We start from the raw sequence: 20,460 nt of genomic DNA on the forward strand, positions 1-20,460 counted from the left end.
CAAGCACACACATTTTCTTCATGGAAAGGTAAATTTTCTAGTCCCTGTGATTTCCAACACATGGCCCTAATATCTGAAGTAATACAAACCTATGTTTCTATCTTAAAAACCAAAAACATTATTGCGAAAATGTTTTGTTGTGGAAAGCTAGCTTGAATAGTAATCCAAAAAAGGAGAGAAACAGACGGACTGGGGCATCAGAGAGTAAGGAACGAAACAGTTTCTCTCCCCCGGGGCTGTTGCAGCTCCATTCCTCCAACCCCAGTGACAGAAAGTTGTATTTATCTCCCCAGCCCATCTGTGCAGCCAGTCTCACGTCCTCCCTGAGAAAGCTCTTTTTGATTATTAACGCCACCATTTGAATACGCTTGCTACATCACCACAGTGTGCCAATGGCAGCAAAGGTCTGTCAAGCATGCCAACTCCATCTTCCTCGCTGCCTACTACGGGTTCATTCAGAGTACACCTGCTGGAAGGGGAGGTCTCGTAGAGAAGCATAGGGAGGAAATGTATTCCAATGACAATGCCCTAACTTCAATCTCTCCTACCTCCTTCTGATTTTTCTCCTTTCATTTGGTGTAAAATGCATATCAGACTTTTGGATATGATGATCTTCCAGTGATTTTTTGGGGACTTTTCCTGTTGAAAAGTGATATAAATACAATAAAGTACACTCACTAAAGGGTACATAAAATCTATATTTTGAGCAAAATAGTGTTTCTTCGACACAACTGATGGTTGGTCTGATGGTCACTTTGTGACGTGCTTGAGGAACAAAAGAGGAAGCCCCCCCACACACACACATGTTTCATGTGATGGGGATACCAGTGGACCACCTATTGAGATGTGACTTTTGTTAAGTAAATCAGGTGTTAAATGAGGTGAAAAGGAGACTGGAATAGGACTTTAAGTTTCAGGAGAAAATACAATGGATAACACCTTTCTGTGGGTGCCAACGATGCCATGCCATTTCCATACCAAGACATTCTCCTCCAATAAAAAAATTATCAAGTGGCCCTTAGTGGCAGTCTGGAATGGTTTGTGCGGCCTGAGTTCATAACTGTGTATGGTGGGAGGAGGTGGAATGAGGAGAGAACAGCGCCATGTTGTGGCGGTGCTTTGACTCGTTGACCTCCCCATGACTCCTCCATTGAGAGGGTGCAAATGAACGTGGGTGGGGCTGGCACGGGGAGAGAGGGGGATTGCGCAGGTTGCCATGACAACACCTGCAGTACACCAGTAGCATCGTTTATTTACCACTCAGGGGGCTGGCTAATGGTGACATTTGGATGGGCCCATCGCTCACTTTGGGCAGGAGGACAGATTGACAGCTAACGATGCCTGAAGAGGGAGGAGGTTGGCTTGACTGTCTCTCATAGGGTGAATGACAGAAGCAGGATGCAGGAGAAGGAGCACTTTGTATGCCATGCCAGGTCACTGTGACAGCTGCTCTACCCGATTCCCACTCTCCTCCTTGAGCTATACATTCACTCCTTTTTGTAGAACATCAGGTTCTGCTCACGTTCCACTGTCATTCTTTGTATTTTTGCTCTCACTATTTCTCTTGATGTATAAGCAATACATACACACGTGAACACATACATTCGCATACACAGATGCACACACCTACATACACACACGTACAAACACAAACACACACCTACATACACACACGTACGCAGGAGGAGTGTTAATAAGACTGACCCATAAGGCAGGCCTTGGGCGTGATGGAGCGCAGGAAGTCTCTCATTGCCCTGCCGCTGAACCCGCCGTCTGGGTGTTACAATCTCTCCCTGCCCTCCCTCCTTCGCCCCCTCTTTCTCTCTAGCTACCTCTCCCCCCTCTCTGTTTTGCTCTCATCCACAAGGAGAATCATCAGACACACACTGCAGCGCTGCGTCTCTCTCCACTACTAGTCATCCTAACAATGAAACATGGACACTTCTTACAAGCCGCAGCTCCTGGTCTATTTGACCACAAATCTAGTCAAAGAATTTTGCTCACACAGGTGGGCTGGACTGCCTTAGCTGTTCTAGAAATATTTTTGCACATGAACACGTATCCGACCATTGCAAAATAAATGTCTACTTATTTTGCCAGATATTAATATTTAAAGGGAATCCTAGCAATGCCTATTTAGAGATTTGGACACACTGGTTTTAGGCTTGGTGATTTCTTGAAATTGTTTAGATCTGTTTAATAAACAGGCAATCTTTTAATTTAATCAACGTGATAGATTCAAAGTCGACAGATAACTGAGCATGAGAGCGGTCTAAATTATGAAGGAACAAACAATCCGCTTCTCTTCGAAAGCCGCCTTGGGATTATGGATGGTTCTTTAACTTAATAGCAATTTAAAGTGGATTTGTGTATACCACTGAGTGTCTGTAATAATAGCTGTTTACGCTGCCCCTCATTTATAATAATTAGGCAGAATGTTAGGGGTTGCCCAGGCACAGTTCTAGGCTATTGGCTGGGCCGGAAAAATAACCTTACTGTAGTTGACCGGGAGATGACCACTGCCTCCTAGATGACCCCAAATCCCAGACTCACCCCCTACCACTTTGGGTGGTAAATAGGATGTCTTGCCCTATAGGGTATTGGTGTCTATACACACAAAAGCAGCTTTAAAGGGGTGTGTGACAAAGGAAAGGAGCGATAAAGTGAGGGGGGTAAAGGGTTCACACAAAGCGATAAAGAGAGGGGGGTAAAGGGTTCACACAAAGCGATAAAGTGAGCGATAAAGAGAGGGGGGTAAAGGGTTCACACAAAGCGATAAAGTGAGGGGGTAAAGGGGGTAAAGGGTTCACACAAAGCGATAAAGAGAGGGGGGGGGTCACACAAAGCGATAAAAAGGGTTCACACAAAGCGATAAAGAGAGGGGGTAAAGGGTTCACACAAAGCGATAAAGAGAGGGGGGTAAAGGGTTCACACAAAGCGATAAAGAGGGGGTAAAGTGAGGGGGTAAAGGGTTCACACAAAGCGATAAAGAGAGGGGGTAAAGGGTTCACACAAAGCGATAAAGAGAGGGGGGTAAAGGGTTCACACAAAGCGATAAAGTGATCTCCATCTGATTGTTTTTCCTCCCTTTCCCTTTTCTTTGGCCAAATTCACATGGTGTGACCTATGGCAATGGGCCAACTGGGGTTGTTATGAACTTAAGGCAGTTGAGGACATGAGAATATGACCCTATGTGGAAATAAGATACTCACATAGTATTTATCCTAAGAAAATACAATTCAATGCAAACTACATATTTTTGTCAATCACTTTGTCAAATTGTTCAGATGTAAGTGGTATATTTTAAAAACTCTTAGTACTAAATCTGCAAACACTTGTAATGCCCCCTGTCTTTTTGTTCAGAACCTTTGATTTAGCATGGAGTTCCACACATCTTTCACCCCTGAGTCATACCACGAGAAAATTTAGTTTAGTCACCAATATATCCGATAATAATCAGCTCACAGTTTAGATTTAACTCAAATGTAAGCCAATAGCCAAAAATACATAATGTAATTTTAAAAACAGATCTTTTTGAAGTGCTGAATAGAAGGAATAATAAAGGTGAAATCAAATGTTCCATACAGTATTTAGCTATGTACCAGTATGTAAAATGTTTTCAAGTTTACTGCAAATCATGTCAAAAAATATATAAAATGTAAGGTTTGGAGAGGATGTCTGTCTTACAGTTTCAGTATCCTTATAACGTACATACAGTGCATTCGGAAAGTATTCAGACCACTAAAAAACAGAAATACCTTATTTACATAAGTATTCAGACACTTTGCTATGAGACTCGAAATTGAGCTCAGGTGCGTCCTGTTTCCATTGATCATCCTTGAGATGTTTATACAACTCTATTGGAGTCCACCTGTGGTAAATTCAATTTACTGGACATGATTTGTCAAGGCACACACCTGTCTATATAAGGTCCCAAAGTTGACAGTTCATGTTAGAGCAAAAACCAAGCTATGAGGTTGAAGGAATTGTCTGTAGAGCTCCAAAACATGATTGTGTCGAGGCACAGATCTGGAGAAGGGTCACAAAACATTTATGCAGCATTGACGGTCTCCAAAGAACACAGTGGCCTCCATCATTCTTAAATGGAAGAAGTTTGGAACCACCAAGACTCTTCCTAGAGCTGGCTGGCCACCCGGCCAAACTGCAATGGGGGGAGAAGGGCATTGGTCAGGAAGGTGACAAAGAACTCGATGGTCACTCTGACAGAGCTCCAGAGTTCCTCTGTAGAATTGGAGAACCTTCCGAAAGGACAACCATCTCTGCAGCACTGCACCAATTTTATGGCCTTTATGCTAGAATGGCCAGACGAAAGCCACTCCTCAGTAAAAGGCACATGACAGCCCTCTTGGGGTTTGCCAAAAGGCACCTAAAGGACTCTCGGACCAAGAGAAACAAGATTCTTTGGTCTGATGAAACCAAGATTAAACTCTTTGGCCTGAATGCCAAACGTCTGATGAGACCTGGCACCATCCCTACCGTGAAGCATGGGGGTGGCTGCATCATGCTGTGGGGATGTTTTTCAGTGGCAGGGACTCGCAGACTAGTCAGGATTGACAGAAAGATGAACGGAGCAAAGTATAGAGAGATCCTTGATGAAAACCTAATCCAGAGGGCTCAGAACATCAGAATGGGGTGACAATTCATCTTCCAACAGGACAACGAACCTAAGCACACAGCCAAGGCAATGCAGAAGTGGAACAGAGAAGAATGGGAGAAACTCCCCAAATACAGGTGTGCCAAGCATGTAGCATCATACCCAAGAAAACTTGGGCTGTAATCGCTTGCAAAGGTGCTTCAACAAAGTACTGAGTAAAGAGTCTGCATACTTATGTCAATGTCATATTTCAGTATTTCATTTGATTATAAATTAGCACAAAAAATGTAAACCTGTTTTTGCTTTGTCATTATGGGGTATTGTGTGTAGATTGATGAGGGGGGGACTAACTTAACAAAATGTGGAAAAGGTCAAGTGGTCTGAATACTTTTCGAATGCACTGTATGTTGAAGAAATCATCAGATATTATGGGATGTAGCACAAGATCAACTTTTCTATGTGAATTACATCATTACTGCAACTGCTACAGTTTCACCAGCTAAAATGATCAGCGTACAGTGTATCAATGAAATCCAGATAATGAGTGGAATATATTGTTATATTACAACCAAATTATTTCAGCAGCGCATTGCACATTACACTATAATTCCAAATGGTAGCATATATAGTTTCCACTTTGTCCTATTGAAGCACGCTGACTGATGGAGGATAATGATGTAGTTACAGACACATATTTATATGATTTGGTTCTACCTTCCAACATAAATTTATACATTTCTGATGTAAAAATATAGAATGTGACATATTTATCAGCATCATTTCTCTTGACGCCGTTAATCACGTCTCCATTTCTTCAACGCATGTAACCTTCTAAGCGCACCTTTTAAATGCAGAACATAACACAGTAAATGCTTGCGCCTTTAGCTACTTTGCCAAAGACCGTGTGCCTCTAGACAAAATAATGTAAAAATGATGCCCAATATTACCGGAGCTAAAGTGGGCCCAATATGTTATTTTATTTCTGCTCCGGATTCGTGAGCCATTTTAAACTACTCGCAGTTCGCTATGTTCTGGTTTGATAACAAACGGTTGCTAGCCGGATAACTTGACCACTGACTAGGCTATGTACATATTTGGATGGCACAGGAAATTTTTTAAAGGAATAGGCTACTCAAAGAGATGTTTCGAAGGTAGGCTCCATATGCAAGCGTGGGGTGTGTATGATTGTATGTGTGTGTGAGAGAGGATGTGTGTGAGATCGGGAGTAAGTAAGAGAGAGAGGGTGTGGGAGGGAGGAAGGGTAGGCCTACACTCATAGAAAAAAGCGTTCCAAAAGGGTTCTTCAGCTGTCCACAAAAGAGAACCCTTTAATGGTTCCAGGTAGAACTCTTTTGGGTTCTATGTAGAACTCTCTCTGGAAAGTGTTCTACATGGAAATCAAATGGGTTCTACATGGAACTCAAAAGGGTTCTACATGGAACTCAAAAGGGTTCTACCTGGAACCAACAAGGGTTCTTCAAAGGGTTCTCCTATGGGGACAACCGAAGAACCCTTTTAGGTTCTAGATAACACATTTTTTCCCAATAAGTGTATGTTGGAAGTTCTCTGAAAAGTACAGATGGTTACAATGTTTTCGTAACATTCTTCAACAAGTTTAATATGTTCCTTGTATCCATAGAGCCAGTTATTTTTTCCTTTAGTGACACTCATTTAGAATGCCTGAAGCGTTAAGCTGTGTTGTGTGTGAGAGAGAGAAAAGGTGTGCCTGTGTGTATGTGTGAATGTTTAAAATGAAAGTTATTTATTTCTGTTTTGATTGAATTTATGAATAAAGGTTTTTAATTAATTTAATCAATTCTAAATTGTTTGTTTTTTCTCCTTGCTGCAAACTTAAACATAACTCATAGTTATTTACTTAGGGTAAAGTTCATGTTAATCTAAGAGGGAGATACAGCCTACTAGTGTAAATCAGTCTCAGTGTGTGTGCTGTCATCCATTAAACATTCACAGTATTAATTAGAGACAGAAACGCACAGAGGTCAGCCACTAGGTGTCACTAGTGTCCATGTTCTGGAAACCTGCATGGAACAGCAGTGTCTGGAGTAGTCTTCTCTCTCTCTCTCTCGCTCTCTCTCTCTCTCTATCTCTGTTTAAAGGAGGCTGGATGGGTTGACATCGTAAATCTCACCCACTCCATTCCACCATTCCAGATGAGTGCCTCTGGGAATATCGGAATGTGGCTGCTAACCTGTGGAGCCATGTCTTTTGATTCCGGCTACATAAATTACCGTGCTGGAATGCAGGACAACCCAACAGATTAGTGAGAACCATGCTTAGGAGTGAATATAAGCAATACAGATGTTAGCAGAGCAAAGATAGCATTTACTCATTTTAGACATTTTGGCAGCAAAAAAAAGATAGCATTTACTCATTTCAGGCATTTTATCAGGAGTCCTGGGGACCTCCTCCTCCACTTTGGAGGTGGGCATTGGGAAGGTGAGGAACTCAAACATCTTCAGGAACTCCTTGGAGGAGGGACCCTGGAGAGACTTGACCAACACTGAACCAGGAAACTCCTTGTGACAGAAACTTATCATGTAAAGGCCGGGTATCCTTCATCTTCTCTGCATCTCCTAAGGCTTCAAAGGAGCTGTAACGAGCCATGTCAGCACCACTGGTCTGACTTCCAAAAAAGCTGGTAGGGAGTCATTGATGGACAGCAATATTGAAACCGTATACCTATACCTATACCTTTTCTAGCAGATTTAAGTCAGGACTGAGACTGGACCATTCAGGAACACTCAGCACCTATTTTTTGGCATTGAAATTAGTGTAATTGTCCCGCTGAAAAATAAAACTCTATTCCAGGGTTAGGTCTTCAGAATACTGAGGCAGGGTTTTCTCTAACTTTTTATCTGGACTGCTCCGTTCATATTTATTTTGATCCTGACAAACTCCCCAGTCTCTGCCGGTGAAAAGAATGACATGATGCTGCTACCACAATAAGAATGAAGCCTGTGTTAAAAAATACACTCCATAATCAATTTTGTTTGCAAAGAAATTCTATTTTTGACCTAAATTAAAAACTACAGCCTTGGGTCAAATCCAATACAACACAACAGTGTGAATCCCTCTGTATTTTCAAGTATTGTGATGGCAGAATTATTTTACGGGTATGTTTGTCACCGGCAGGGACACGGGAGTCTGTCAGGATCAAAATAAATATAAATAGAGTAAACACTAATAAAAAGTTAGACAATAACAATTACACAATTGTATATGCCAAAGACACACCAAAAGGTGTTAAATGTCTCAATCCTGACTTAAATTTGCTTAAAAATCAGAGACACGGTTGGAATATTGCTGTCCATCAATGACTCCCAACCAAATTTACTGAGCTCGAGCAATTTTAGCAAAAACAATGGATAAATGTTGCCCTAAGAGTTGTTGGTAGAATCCTATTCAAAATGATTCACAGCTGTAATGGCAAAATGTGAAGAAAGGGTGTATCGACTTTCACTAGAGACTGTATATGTGCAATACATAGTCCTAACCTGTCAGTTCTGAAAATAAGAGCTCGAAAAAGTTATCATTTCCGTATGCATACGTAGGATATATCCAGTAGTATATCCAAAAAATATAAAAATGGTAGGAAGTAGTAAAAAAAAAAAATAGTTTGATATTAGTATGATAATGTTTATTAGCAGAATCTATAACAGCTAAAAACATGACATGCTCTAAAATGTCACACACACACACACACACACACACACACACACACACACACACACACACACACACACACACACACACACACACACACACACACACACACACACACACACACACACACACACACAGATATATTCCCCTTATATACAAACACAGTAAAAAAAAAACTATCCAATAAAAAGAAACACACAAATACTGTAAAAATGCTCCTCTTTACAGTAATATCTCGCTAGATCAATAATAATTGATGGGGGCTCTTTGTATAATCGTCATGTAAATACTCAGTTCACAGCCATACGACACCGTGCCTGTGGCCAGCCCTTAGCCTGGTCTACACTCAGGCAGTTAATCAAATCACAGAGTTTCTGTATTCCAACGTGCCTAGAATTTTTTTGATGATATTTCTGCCAATGTGCATGATTTTATTTTTTTGTAGCTGGTTGCACACCGCTGCCTACGTAGCTGCTGTGCTGAGTGCTCCACTGCCGCCAACCCCCCTCCTTGATCGCCTTTGTCTGGTCACTGGTGTAGCCTACAAACTTCATGTTGTACACAAAATTGTTCAAACTATTGGATTCCATGCCTCAGTAAGCATAATTTCATGTTCTTTTTTCAGGATGGGAGGAGAATACATGCAGCTATTTACATATTTGACATAAAATACATTATCAAAATGTTCGTACAAACATTGTTGTCAGTATTGCAAACATAAGCACAAACACAAACACGCAGTTTAGCGATTTCATGTTTTTCTTAGCTTCATGTAACTCGTACGAACATTTTGATAATGTATTTTCTGTAAAATATTTACTTGCCACAATATCAGCATTTATACAATGGGTAGGTCTAATCCTGAATGCTGATTGGTTAAACGCGCATTCCAGCTGGTGTCTATTCCACAAGTTACCACCGGCTAAATCTATGACGTTAAAATGCCTATTTACTCTGTTCCATCTGACTGCATAATCCACTGTCTTATCAGCCCAGCCAGGCAATTTATAAACTCGATATCCACTATAAAAAGCATCTAGACATTATCTCACTTTTTTTTTAGATTAACATTTAGTTTTCAACTGCGGAGATTTGTATAAACTGTCGTATTCAAATTCGATTTCCAACTGTCCCATAGTAATGAACGTGTAGGGGTCAGGAGTCTGGAAGAGAGAGAGGCAAGGCAGCATTTCTCAGCCAGTCAAAATATTTTTTATGGATGTACAGTTGAAGTCAGAAGTTTACATACACCTTAGCCAACTACATTTCAACTTAGTTGTTCACAATTCCTTACATTTAATCCTAGTAAAAATGCCCTGTCTTAGGTCAGTTAGGATCACCACTTTATTTAAAGAATGAGAAATGTCAGAATAATAGTAGAGAGAATGATTTATTTCAGCTTTAATTTCTTTCATCACATTCCCAGTGGGTCAGAAGTTTACATAGACTTAATCAGTATTTGGCTTTAAATTGTTTATCTTGTGTCAAACATTTCGGGTAGTCTTCCACAAGCTTCCCACAATAAGTTTGTTTCATCAGACCAGAGGACATTTCTCCAAAAAGTACAATCTTTGTGCAGTTGCAAACCGTAGTCTGGCTTTTTTATAGCGGTTTTGGACCAGTGGCTTCTTCCTTGCTGAGCGGACTTTCAGGTTATGTCGATATAGGACTCGTTTTACTGTGGATATAGATACTTTTGTACCTGTTTCCTCCAGCATCTTCACAAGGTCCATTGCTGTTGTTCTGGGATTGATTTTCGCTTCTTGCACCAAAGTACGTTCATCTCTAGGAGACAGAACGCGTCTCCTTCCTGAGAGGTATGACGGCTGCGTGGTCCCATGGTGTTTATACTTGCGTACTATTGTTTGTACAGATGAACGTGGTACCTTCAGGTGTTTGTAAATTGCTCTCAAGGATGAACCAGACTTGTGGAGGTCTACAATTTTTAGATTTTCCTATGATGTCAAGCAAAGAGACACTTAGTTTGAAGGTAGGCCTTGAAATACATCCACAGGTACCCCTCCAATTCACTCAAATTATGTTAATTCGCCTATCAGAAGCTTCTAAAGCCATTAAATAATTTTCTGGATTTTTCAACTTAGTGTATGTAAACTTCTGACACCCTGGAATTGTGATACAGTGAATTATAAGTGAAATAATCTGTCTGTAAACAACAAGACAAATTACTTGTGTCATGCACAAAGTAGATGTCCTAACCAACTTGCCAAAACTATAGTTTGTTAACAAGAAATTTGTAGAGTGGTTGAAAAACGAGTTTTAATGACTCCTACCTAAGAATATGTAAACTTCCGACTTCAACTGTTTACAAAGAAATGTACATTGAAAAAAGGTAGAACAAAATGAAAATGTTGGAATGCTGAATGCCAAGCATCACATCTGGAGGAAACCCGGCACCATCCCTACGGTGAAGCATGGTGGTGGCAACACATGCTGTGGGGATGTTTTTCAGCAGCAGGGCCTGGGAGACTAGTCAAGATCGAGGGAAAGATGAACGGTAAAAATACAGAGAGATCTTGGATGAAAACCTGCTCCAGAGCACTCAAGACCTCAGACTGGGGCGAAGACAATTATATATATACGCTGCTCAAAAAAAATAAAGGGAACACTTAAACAACACAATGTAACTCCAAGTCAATCACACTTCTGTGAAATCAAACTGTCCACTTAGGAAGCAACACTGATTGACAATAAATTTCACATGTTGTTGTGCAAATGGAATAGACAACAGGTGGAAATTATAGACAATTAGCAAGACACCCTCAATAAAGGAGTGGTTCTGCAGGTGGTGACCACAGACCACTTCTCAGTTCCTATGCTTCCTGGCTGATGTTTTGGTCACTTTTGAATGCTGGTGGTGATTTCACTCTAGTGGTAGCATGAGACGGAGTCTTACAACCCACACAAGTGGCTCAGGTAGTGCAGCTCATCCAGGATGGCACATCAATGCGAGCTGTGGCAAGAAGGTTTGCTGTGTCTGTCAGCGTAGTGTCCAGAGCATGGAGGCGCTACCAGGAGACAGGCCAGTACATCAGGAGACGTGGAGGAGGCCGCAGGAGGGCAACAATCCAGCAGCAGGACCGCTACCTCCGCCTTTGTGCAAGGAGGAGCAGGAGGAGCACTGCCAGAGCCCTGCAAAATGACCTCCAGCAGGCCACAAATGTGCATGTGTCTGCTCAAACGGTCAGAAACAGACTCCATGAGGGTGGTATGAGGGCCCGACGTCCACAGGTGGGGGTTGTGCTTTACAGCCCAACACCGTGCAGGACGTTTGGCATTTGCCAGAGAACATCAAGAATGGCAAATTCGCCACTGGCGCCCTGTGCTCTTCACAGATGAAAGCAGGTTCACACTGAGCACATGTGACAGACGTGACAGAGTCTGGAGACGCCGTGGAGAACATTCTGCTGCCTGCAACATCCTCCAGCATGACCGGTTTGGCGGTGGGTCAGTCATGGTGTGGGGTGGCATTTTTGGGGGGGCCGCACAGCCCTCCATGTGCTCGCCAGAGGTAGCCTGACTGCCATTAGGTACCGAGATGAGATCCTCAGACCCCTTGTGAGACCATATGCTGGTGCGGTTGGCCCTGGGTTCCTCCTAATGCAAGACAATGCTAGACCTCATGTGTCTGGAGTGTGTCAGCAGTTCCTGCAAGAGGAAGGCATTGATGCTATGGACTGGCCCGCCCATTCCCCAGACCTGAATCCAATTGAGCACATCTGGGACATCATGTCTTGCTCCATCCACCAACGTCACGTTGCACCACAGACTGTCCAGGAGTTGGCGGATGCTTTAGTCCAGGTCTGGGAGGAGATCCCTCAGGAGACCATCCGCCACCTCATCAGGAGGATGCCCAGGCGTTGTAGGGAGGTCATACAGGCATGTGGAGGCCACACACACTACTGAGCCTCATTTTGACTTGTTTTAAGGACATTACATCAAAGTTGGATCAGCCTGTAGTGTGGTTTTCCACTTTAATTTTGAGTGTGACTCCAAATCCAGACCTGCATGGGTTGATAAATTTGATTTCCATTGATAATTTTAGTGTGATTTTGTTGTCAGCACATTCACATGTAATGAATAAAGTATTTAATAAGAATATTTCATTCATTCAGAGCTAGGATGTGTTATTTTAGTGTTCCCTTTATTTTTTTGAGCAGTGTATATTTTTTTATTTAACTTTTATTTAACTAGGAAATGACCCTAATCACACAGCCAAGGAGTGGCTTCTGGACAACTCTCTGAATGTCCTTGAGTGGCCCAGCCAGAGCCCGGACTGAACCCGATCGAACATATCTGGAGAGACCTAAGAATAGTTGTGCAGCGACGCTCCCCATCCAACCTGACAGAGCTTGACAGGATCTGCAGAGAAGAATGGGAGAAACTCCCCAAATACAGATGTGCCAACCTTGTAGTGTCATACCCGAGAAGACTGCCAAATATTCTTCAATAAAGTACTGATTTAAAGGGTCTGAATACTTATGTAAATGTTATATTTCAGTTAAAAAAATTTAAACAATTGAATCCATTTTAAAATAAAGCTGTAACGTAACAACATGTGGAAATATTCAAGGGGTCTTTATACTTTCCAAATGCACTGTATGGTATAACTATGACACAGGGTGATGCAAAACACCCTTTTTTACTGGTCTGAATACACTCTCAGCTGCCTGGAACATTCAGCTGGAGCCTTCATAATATATATGTTTTGGAATGTTCGTTCTAATCACCGCAGAGTTTTTGATTCAGCTGTTCAGAAATATGAGGCAGAGACATAGACTACATCTTCATGGTTCAGAAGAGGGTGAGTAAAGAGCGAAACGTGAAGGGCGGGGGAGGGTGAGAAGCAGCTAAGTTAGAAAAACGAATGTGTGCATAAAATAACACATGCGCAGAATGTGATCCGGATCTTAGGCTTTAAGAAAGAGGTTTCCGGAGGGGCGGGAGGGACGTGGGGGAAAACTCAGTAGAGCAGGGCGTGGGGGAAAACTCAGTATCTGTAGCCTCGGCCTTAAAAATAACAGTTTGTTAGCACCATTGATTTAGCACTTAGAGCGTGTCCTTACTCCTTTGTAATTATGGGCGGTGTTGACATAGAGCCCATACACCCAGCCTCCCCCAACACCTCAAGCCTCTGTTCATGAGAATTTATGGGCCTTAGTTTTATTATGGCCATTTTATGTCTGTGTTCCCCAGTTAGAGCTAGGCTTAAGTTGCAGCCAAGGGCCTGTATTTCATTCTTAGAGGTCAGGATTCCCAGGAAACCCCTGTTAAACTAAATCGACTGCTCTACTGACGCACCAGAGAGGGGACAGGGATTGCCCTCCCCTAAGGCTCGTTAAAACAAACATAGCCACGTAGGGTCCTAATCGTGTAATTCATGAGGAAAATGTGGTACAAGGTTATGAGTGTGAGTGGGACACGGGTGGACTAGTGTCACACTAAACCAAAGGCTTCCACTCAGAAACAGACAGGAAGGAATCACCTCTAAATTAATTACAATGAGGCCCTCACTTTCAATCAATTACGGGACCGTTAGAAGGCTCTGTTGTAGTCTATCGGCTTGACAAAACGAGTCATCTGTATCATTATAGCCGTGTACCAGATGGTACAGCTACAGCCACTAACAGTTGGTCTGTTACAGTGAAAGGTAGGTAAGCCAACACCTACACTGAAAGGTAATACTGTAGAAATCCTAAAACACTTGAAGGCTGGTAATGTCTTCTTGATCCACTTCCAACAGATTCAGAGCAGGTAGCATTATTATGCTTCTATGAAAAATGGACTGGGTTGTTTTGACATTCCCTTATAAACTAGTACACATAGACACATGCTCCTTTATCTGATACTGCAGAGGAGACCACCGTGTTCAACTAAAAATGATTCTTAACTCTTTCTATAAAATACCAGTTGTACATACTGTAAAAACAGGATATATGATGACACACAAATCCAAGCCTTCCAAAATAGCTTCAATCTGCGAACAAGGTCTTGAAAAGCTTAGTGGGCGGCGGTGCCCAAATTACAACACATTGATTTCCACTAGAGTGGCTGTAACAAGTAGATAGACTGCATGTTACTACACAATTGCCATAAAACACAGGGAAATAGATTGATGGAAAAAAGCTGAGATGCAGGATGCTTCACCTGCAATTTGTGTTGAACACAGCGGGGTTTCGCATGGCTGCTCTCTCAATTAACCCCCATGATACAGATACAGACTCAGTAATGTACCACAATCCCATTACTGAGCATCTGATAGGTCCCCCCCCCCCCTTGGATTGGACAATGGATGGGTTGGAGTTAGACTTAAATAAATAAGTGTTACAAAAAGGGATTGAGGCGTTATTTGGAAAATATCAGAATAGAATCGAATTGGAATAGAACATACTATATGTAGCGTGTTGATGAAGTGTATGAAGGAACTTTGACTGGCGTTGTTGATGCTGACCTTACTGACGATATAGATGAGGTCACCTCTCTGGAAGGCCAGCTCATCAGGCTCGTCTGCCTCACAGTCCCACAAGCCCTGGTAGTAGTTGGCATAGTCCATGGACCAGACTAAGGAAAAACACACAATGCTGTTGACCAAAATATGTCAGTAATACACTTATCTTTAACTCTATAAAAGTGACACCTATACACCGCCTCTCTAGAACAGCAGCTTGCTGATATCTCATTTCCTTCATACCCTCATCTATCTTGTATTAACATAAACAGCTGACAAATGGGACTTTGTGGAAGATGAAAAGTTGATACAGATTGTTGAAAGGGTATCCAACATTTATACATTCATTTTTTTACTTTCCTATTTTGCTGGTCAATGCGTGCTCTTTGGTATTCAGACCTGGTTTTGTGCTCTTCTCACTGATCTCCTCAATTGGTTCTGGAAAGTCATCGTCTGGAAAATGGGATGAAAACAAAAGAGGTGAGAAATTCCAAGACCTTTCCTGAAAAAGATAATGCACTTTCTATATTGTGGAGATGTGGGTACCACCTGTCTTGCCACCACCTCCCTTGGCCCTGGACACGACTACATACTTACACCAGGGCATGTCCTTGCCGTTCTGCCACCCCAGGCGAGACCAAAAAATGCCGCCCTCATGCAAAACCAGAATAGTCACAGTAAGCAAAATTACGTTGAAAAGATATAAAAAAATACGTATTTTCCAGACGTAGAAGTTGAGTTCTGAATGAAAGGTGAAAAGGTATTTTCCATATGTTTAAAATAAATATTTTCCAGGACTTTGAAAAGGCATCTTTTCCGGACGTTGAAAAATACGTGTTTACAGACGTTGAAATCAGGTTCCTTTTTTAGTTCTGAATGAAAGTGGAAAATACTTATTTTCCGGATGTTGAAAACAAGTATTTTCCTGACGTAAAAAATATGCCAGTCCAAAAAAAGACGTTGAAAAGATGTCAGCGACGGTCCATGCTTACGGAGGTGTAGCCTACAGTGCTGCCTGAAATTGAATTTTATGAATGCCCATCTATGTCGTAAACCTACCATTTATATAAGACAAAAAAAGACGTCCGGTCCGAATCGGACCAAAAAAAGACGACCAAAAGACATTGTCTTGTGCTTAATCTGGTGTAGCCAACCATGTCGGCCCGCAATGTAATTTTATGAACTCCCATCCATGTGGTAGGCCCACCATTTGTAAAACAGGCCATTGCATTTCCTTTATTAGTCCTGATTCCTGTGACTAATCAACTTGGCTATTTAAGCACTGAATATCTTCTACCCAACTTTATCAGGAGTTATCGTGAGCCTATTTACAATGTGTTTCCACAGCGGGAAATGCAGAAGTATTTTCTTTTTCGCTATGATCAACATGTCAAAAATAGAAGGATACAAACTTGAAATCACTGATCATGACAACAGGGTGAAACTCCTGGACAACAGTTGTGATTGGTCCATTCGATATTATCCATTTTACTTTGATCTGTCCTGTTTTTAGGATATGTTGTTTGTTAACATGACAGTGCATTTATTATTTGCTTGAGCGCCATTTAGGTTTGGCAATTTGATCTGGAGAAACCTGCATGATGTAAAAAGTGTCCGTCTCATTACATTGTCATACATTTTATCTCCAGCCTGTAGGCTTCAGAAAAGGCCACATACTCTTTCTACCATATCATATATCTGCTAAATGATTTATGTTAGATGCGTGTCTCCAATAACACCCTGGAGAGGTGCGCTGGGAATGGACAATACAAATATTTTGCGCCCCTGCCTTTGACAACATGGGCACTGCTTATCACACGGTGTCATCAGCGCTCACCTAAAAAGCCCATATGCCACTGGTTGGAATAAAATGTCATTGTTTTTGGGCAGAATTATGTGATGTTTTATGTGTTGTTGTTGGAGGTGCGTCTTGGTCAGTTTAGCTCAGAAAATGCTGGCACCATAGGAGGCCGCCTAATCCTGCCTATTGAGCCCGCCGGCCTTGCCGACACGCAGCCAATAGGGCACTTACTCTACCTTACGTGTTAACAGTGCTAATCAATTGACCAGACAAGCAGGGATGTGCACTTTACCACATTACAATGAACAACAGAGTTTTAAACTTTTACCATATGCTACTGTTAACTTTGAATCACATAAACCAAATATCTAAAGGGGACATTTCTCAACCTCCTTAGCCTTATAGAGCTACGTGTGACATGGATTACGGGCGTGGCACCTCGTGGTCTGAGAGGTGACAGTGATATCCCTGCTCTCTCTCTCCCACATCCATCGTCACGCTGTCAGTCTGACAGTAAAGCCACCAGCCAGCAACCCTATACACCCTCCAGACCAACCTGCCCTCTGCTTCCAGTAACAGCAGGGAAAAGACACACACACAAAGATGCATATGTGCACACACACGCACACACACACACACACACACACAAACACAAATACACCCAGACCACTGACCAATACACCTACTGCACCAACTTAACAGCCATGGTTACCCATTAAAATGTAACTTGTTACAATAATTATAATAACAGGAAAATATCTTTCTTTAAAAGAAATATGTGAAAAGAACAAGGTTTGTAAATCAATGTACTACGTCCAGTGCCTTTTAAGAACATCTGAGAGCGATCAAAGAAGGAAAGAGAGATTGATAAGTGGTAGGGTGAGAAAGTGAAAGAAAAAGACATTCGATACACCATCTGTGGTCAGGGTCTGTAACCATCCCAGATGGCTTTTTATGGTGAAAAGGCAGTTGACAAGACACATATCTCTCCAACCAATGATTTCGGCAAAGGGGAAACAGAATCTTGATGTATCTTAAATGGAGTGATGGATAATGACACTGAGAAGTCGCCCCCTTTGGTCGTTCTCAGGATCCCTTTAGCCACCCACCTGCCTGTGGGCCAGTCCTGTATTTACTCTGTAAACAGCAACCAGACCTCTGACACTCTTATTAAGAATGAATTATTTATAATGTGTAATTAGTCTTTGAGTTACAGTGATAGTGATGCATCTCTGAGGGGTAATGAGAATGTGTGTGTTCTCATACCTGGGAGCACCTCGTAGATATCATCCTCCTCTGCTTCCTCTTGCCCCCCCTGCTTGGACCTCCATTCCTCCTGGCTACTGAGAGAGGCTTTGGCCTGCTGGGGCAGGACGGGGGCGGGGGCGGGGGCCGCCCCGGTCACCCCCTCAATGTCATCATAGGTCTCCTCCTCCTCTTCCTCTTCCTCATCGTCATCAAAGGGGATGAAGCTGGAACTCAAATCTGCATGGGACACAGACATGGCATAAAATAATGAGCAGTCTCTCTCTCTCTCTCTCCCTCCCTCCCTTCCTCCCTCCCCAAAGGGCCCAGAGTAGAAGATGGCATCCACTGACTTCCCCATTTGATTATATTTTAAAAGATATCTGTGAAACATCTAGTCATTCTATTGGACATTAATGTACTCCTTTGATGAACAGTTGGCGGGAAAAAGGAAAAATCCACCCTTCATAAATCCAGAGCAAGTAACAGAGAGCAAAATCTTCGCCTCGAACTCCATGTCTATCTGGATCTTGTTTAGTAGTAAAAGAGGACAAGACAAATGATGGGGTGTCTGTTACATCCCGCAAATCAGCCCATTTAAGAGCAGCCGGTGCAGCTCGCCTCTCTCAGATGGAGCAGCGCTGTGATTGCTGACGACTGGGCACTGCAACACAGGGTATCAGGTCCTCTGTGATACACCATAGGCCAGGCAGAAATCAATGTCGCTAGAAGATAACCAGAACAACTATCAATCAATTTCCCGTAAGGGTGAAATTATTAGGGGGGGAGGACGACACGTGACATGAATGCCTTGTGACGTAGCGGATGAGGAGGTTTGGAAGGCGTCTGATTGGTCGTTTTGGGGATGGATATATTTGGGAATGGATATAAAATGGTTTGTTTTCTGCCCTTTCAGGCAATAGCAATCTAACAGAGGACAAGAAAACATACACAACCATCACTATATCATTTTCTACTACTGTATCTTTGAAATCGTTTTCGAACTATGTAGATATACCTTTCAGGACAAAGTTTATCTGATCCACCCATTCCCTGGCCTCTCGCGGACTGCTAGCAGTGAACTGGGGAGGATAGACACCATCATAAAGTATGATCATTAGGTCAGACTGGTATGCTATGAAACATTACTGTCATTCAATCCCATTGTTAGGAGTCAGTTGTATTGTTATTGTACTGTACACCCACCTGAAAGGAGCGTCGGTCAGGGGCACTCAGCTCAAAGCAGGCATTCTTCTTTGAGTCTTTACGTAGGTTGGCCACCAGCTCTGCGCTGTAGCCATTGATATAGAAGGAGCCCTTCTGCTGCTTGTCTGAAGGAAGAAGTGTCAACTCAATCTCCTCACCAGAATGTTCACAGGTATGAGTTCCAGGCATAAATGACTACATGGGTACATTGTATGTCTTAGTGTTATGTAAGGGATCAAACCAACCCTTGTCGCTCCCAAAGTAGTAGAATATTGTGTTATTGAGGACACACCATCGCTTTTGCCATTCTAAGCTGAAGAAGCTGTGATCTAAATGGAAAACGTAATGAAAATAACAAATGATGTAATTCTTCCCACACGTATTTAAATGAGCACTCAACATTCAATATTTCCATAATAATCGACTCCATAATCTTGGTACCCCGTCGTTTCTTTTCCAGGTAGCCTTGTTTCAAGATGTTACTGAGATCCTGGGCTGCCACCATTTGGATCTCCTCAAAGTCTGTGGAAGATCACAAAGTAGGATACATATAAGTTGACAGAAAAATGTTGGTCTATTATTGCATTTGTCATGGACTCCATGTTGAAGATGGTTCTCTCATACCCAGGAAGCAGCAACAGGCCACACTGCCAGCTGTCCCTGGATCAAATACACCACTGCTAGCTTAGGGGAAACTGGGATCAATACATTTACAGCACTTCTGTAAATGTACTGAGATGACAGAACAATTTTGGTGCTGCAGATTAACGATGCAGCAGATACAGTACCTCTGCTCCCACTGCAAAATCAAATCAAATCAAATTGTATTTGTCACATGCACAGAATACAACAGTGAAATGCTTACGTACAAGCCCTTTAACCAACAATGCAGTGGGGAATGAACAGAAAGGGTCTCTGTATGACTCCCTCCTGGTCTGGAGCTTCAGTTATACAGTGACTCTGCACCTCAGAGGCCTTTAGGTGTGTGCTATTAACTGACATCTAACAGATGTGTTACAGAAAGCCGCACCATGTTACACATGTAGCAGTGTAAAATCAGGGCAAGTTCAGGACCCTGAGATCTGACACCTCCCTCTGCAACTGGATCCTGGACTTCCTGATGGGCCGCCCCAGGCGGTGAGGGTTAGGCAACAACACATCCGCCACGCTGACCATCAACACCGGGGCCTCTCAGGAGTGTGTGCTTAGTCCCCTCCTGTACACCCTTTTCACGCATGACTGCGTTGCTGCGCACTATTCCAAAGCCATCATCAAGTTTGTTGACGACATGTCAGTGGTAGGACAGATCACCAACAACGATGAGGCAGCCTACAGGGAGGAGGTCAGAGACATGGGATTAACATGGTCCACACACACCCACACATTTGTGAAGAGGGCACGGCAGTGCCTCTTCCCCCTCAGGAGGCTGAAAAGATTTGGCAT

The 20,460-nt window shown here is 42.5% G+C and overlaps 1 protein-coding gene across 3 annotated transcripts in view; it reads right to left on the minus strand.

Annotated features, from left to right (window-relative positions):
* LOC112224145 (src kinase-associated phosphoprotein 1) overlaps positions 1 to 20,460 on the minus strand; it is a 47,539-nt gene that overhangs the window by 3,954 nt on the left and 23,125 nt on the right. For all 3 annotated transcript variants that reach the window (XM_042305910.1, XM_024387494.2, XM_024387493.2), the window contains 7 exons: positions 19,459 to 19,539; positions 19,263 to 19,346; positions 19,018 to 19,142; positions 18,830 to 18,893; positions 17,833 to 18,051; positions 15,165 to 15,218; positions 14,769 to 14,878 (listed from right to left, as the gene is read on the minus strand). In XM_042305910.1, the coding sequence (XP_042161844.1) occupies positions 14,769 to 14,878; positions 15,165 to 15,218; positions 17,833 to 18,051; positions 18,830 to 18,893; positions 19,018 to 19,142; positions 19,263 to 19,346; positions 19,459 to 19,539 (737 nt within the window). The remainder of the gene's footprint in view (positions 1 to 14,768; positions 14,879 to 15,164; positions 15,219 to 17,832; positions 18,052 to 18,829; positions 18,894 to 19,017; positions 19,143 to 19,262; positions 19,347 to 19,458; positions 19,540 to 20,460) is intronic.

Source organism: Oncorhynchus tshawytscha, linkage group LG25, assembly GCF_018296145.1.
Source record: "Oncorhynchus tshawytscha isolate Ot180627B linkage group LG25, Otsh_v2.0, whole genome shotgun sequence".
NCBI classification, from domain to species: domain Eukaryota; kingdom Metazoa; phylum Chordata; class Actinopteri; order Salmoniformes; family Salmonidae; genus Oncorhynchus; species Oncorhynchus tshawytscha.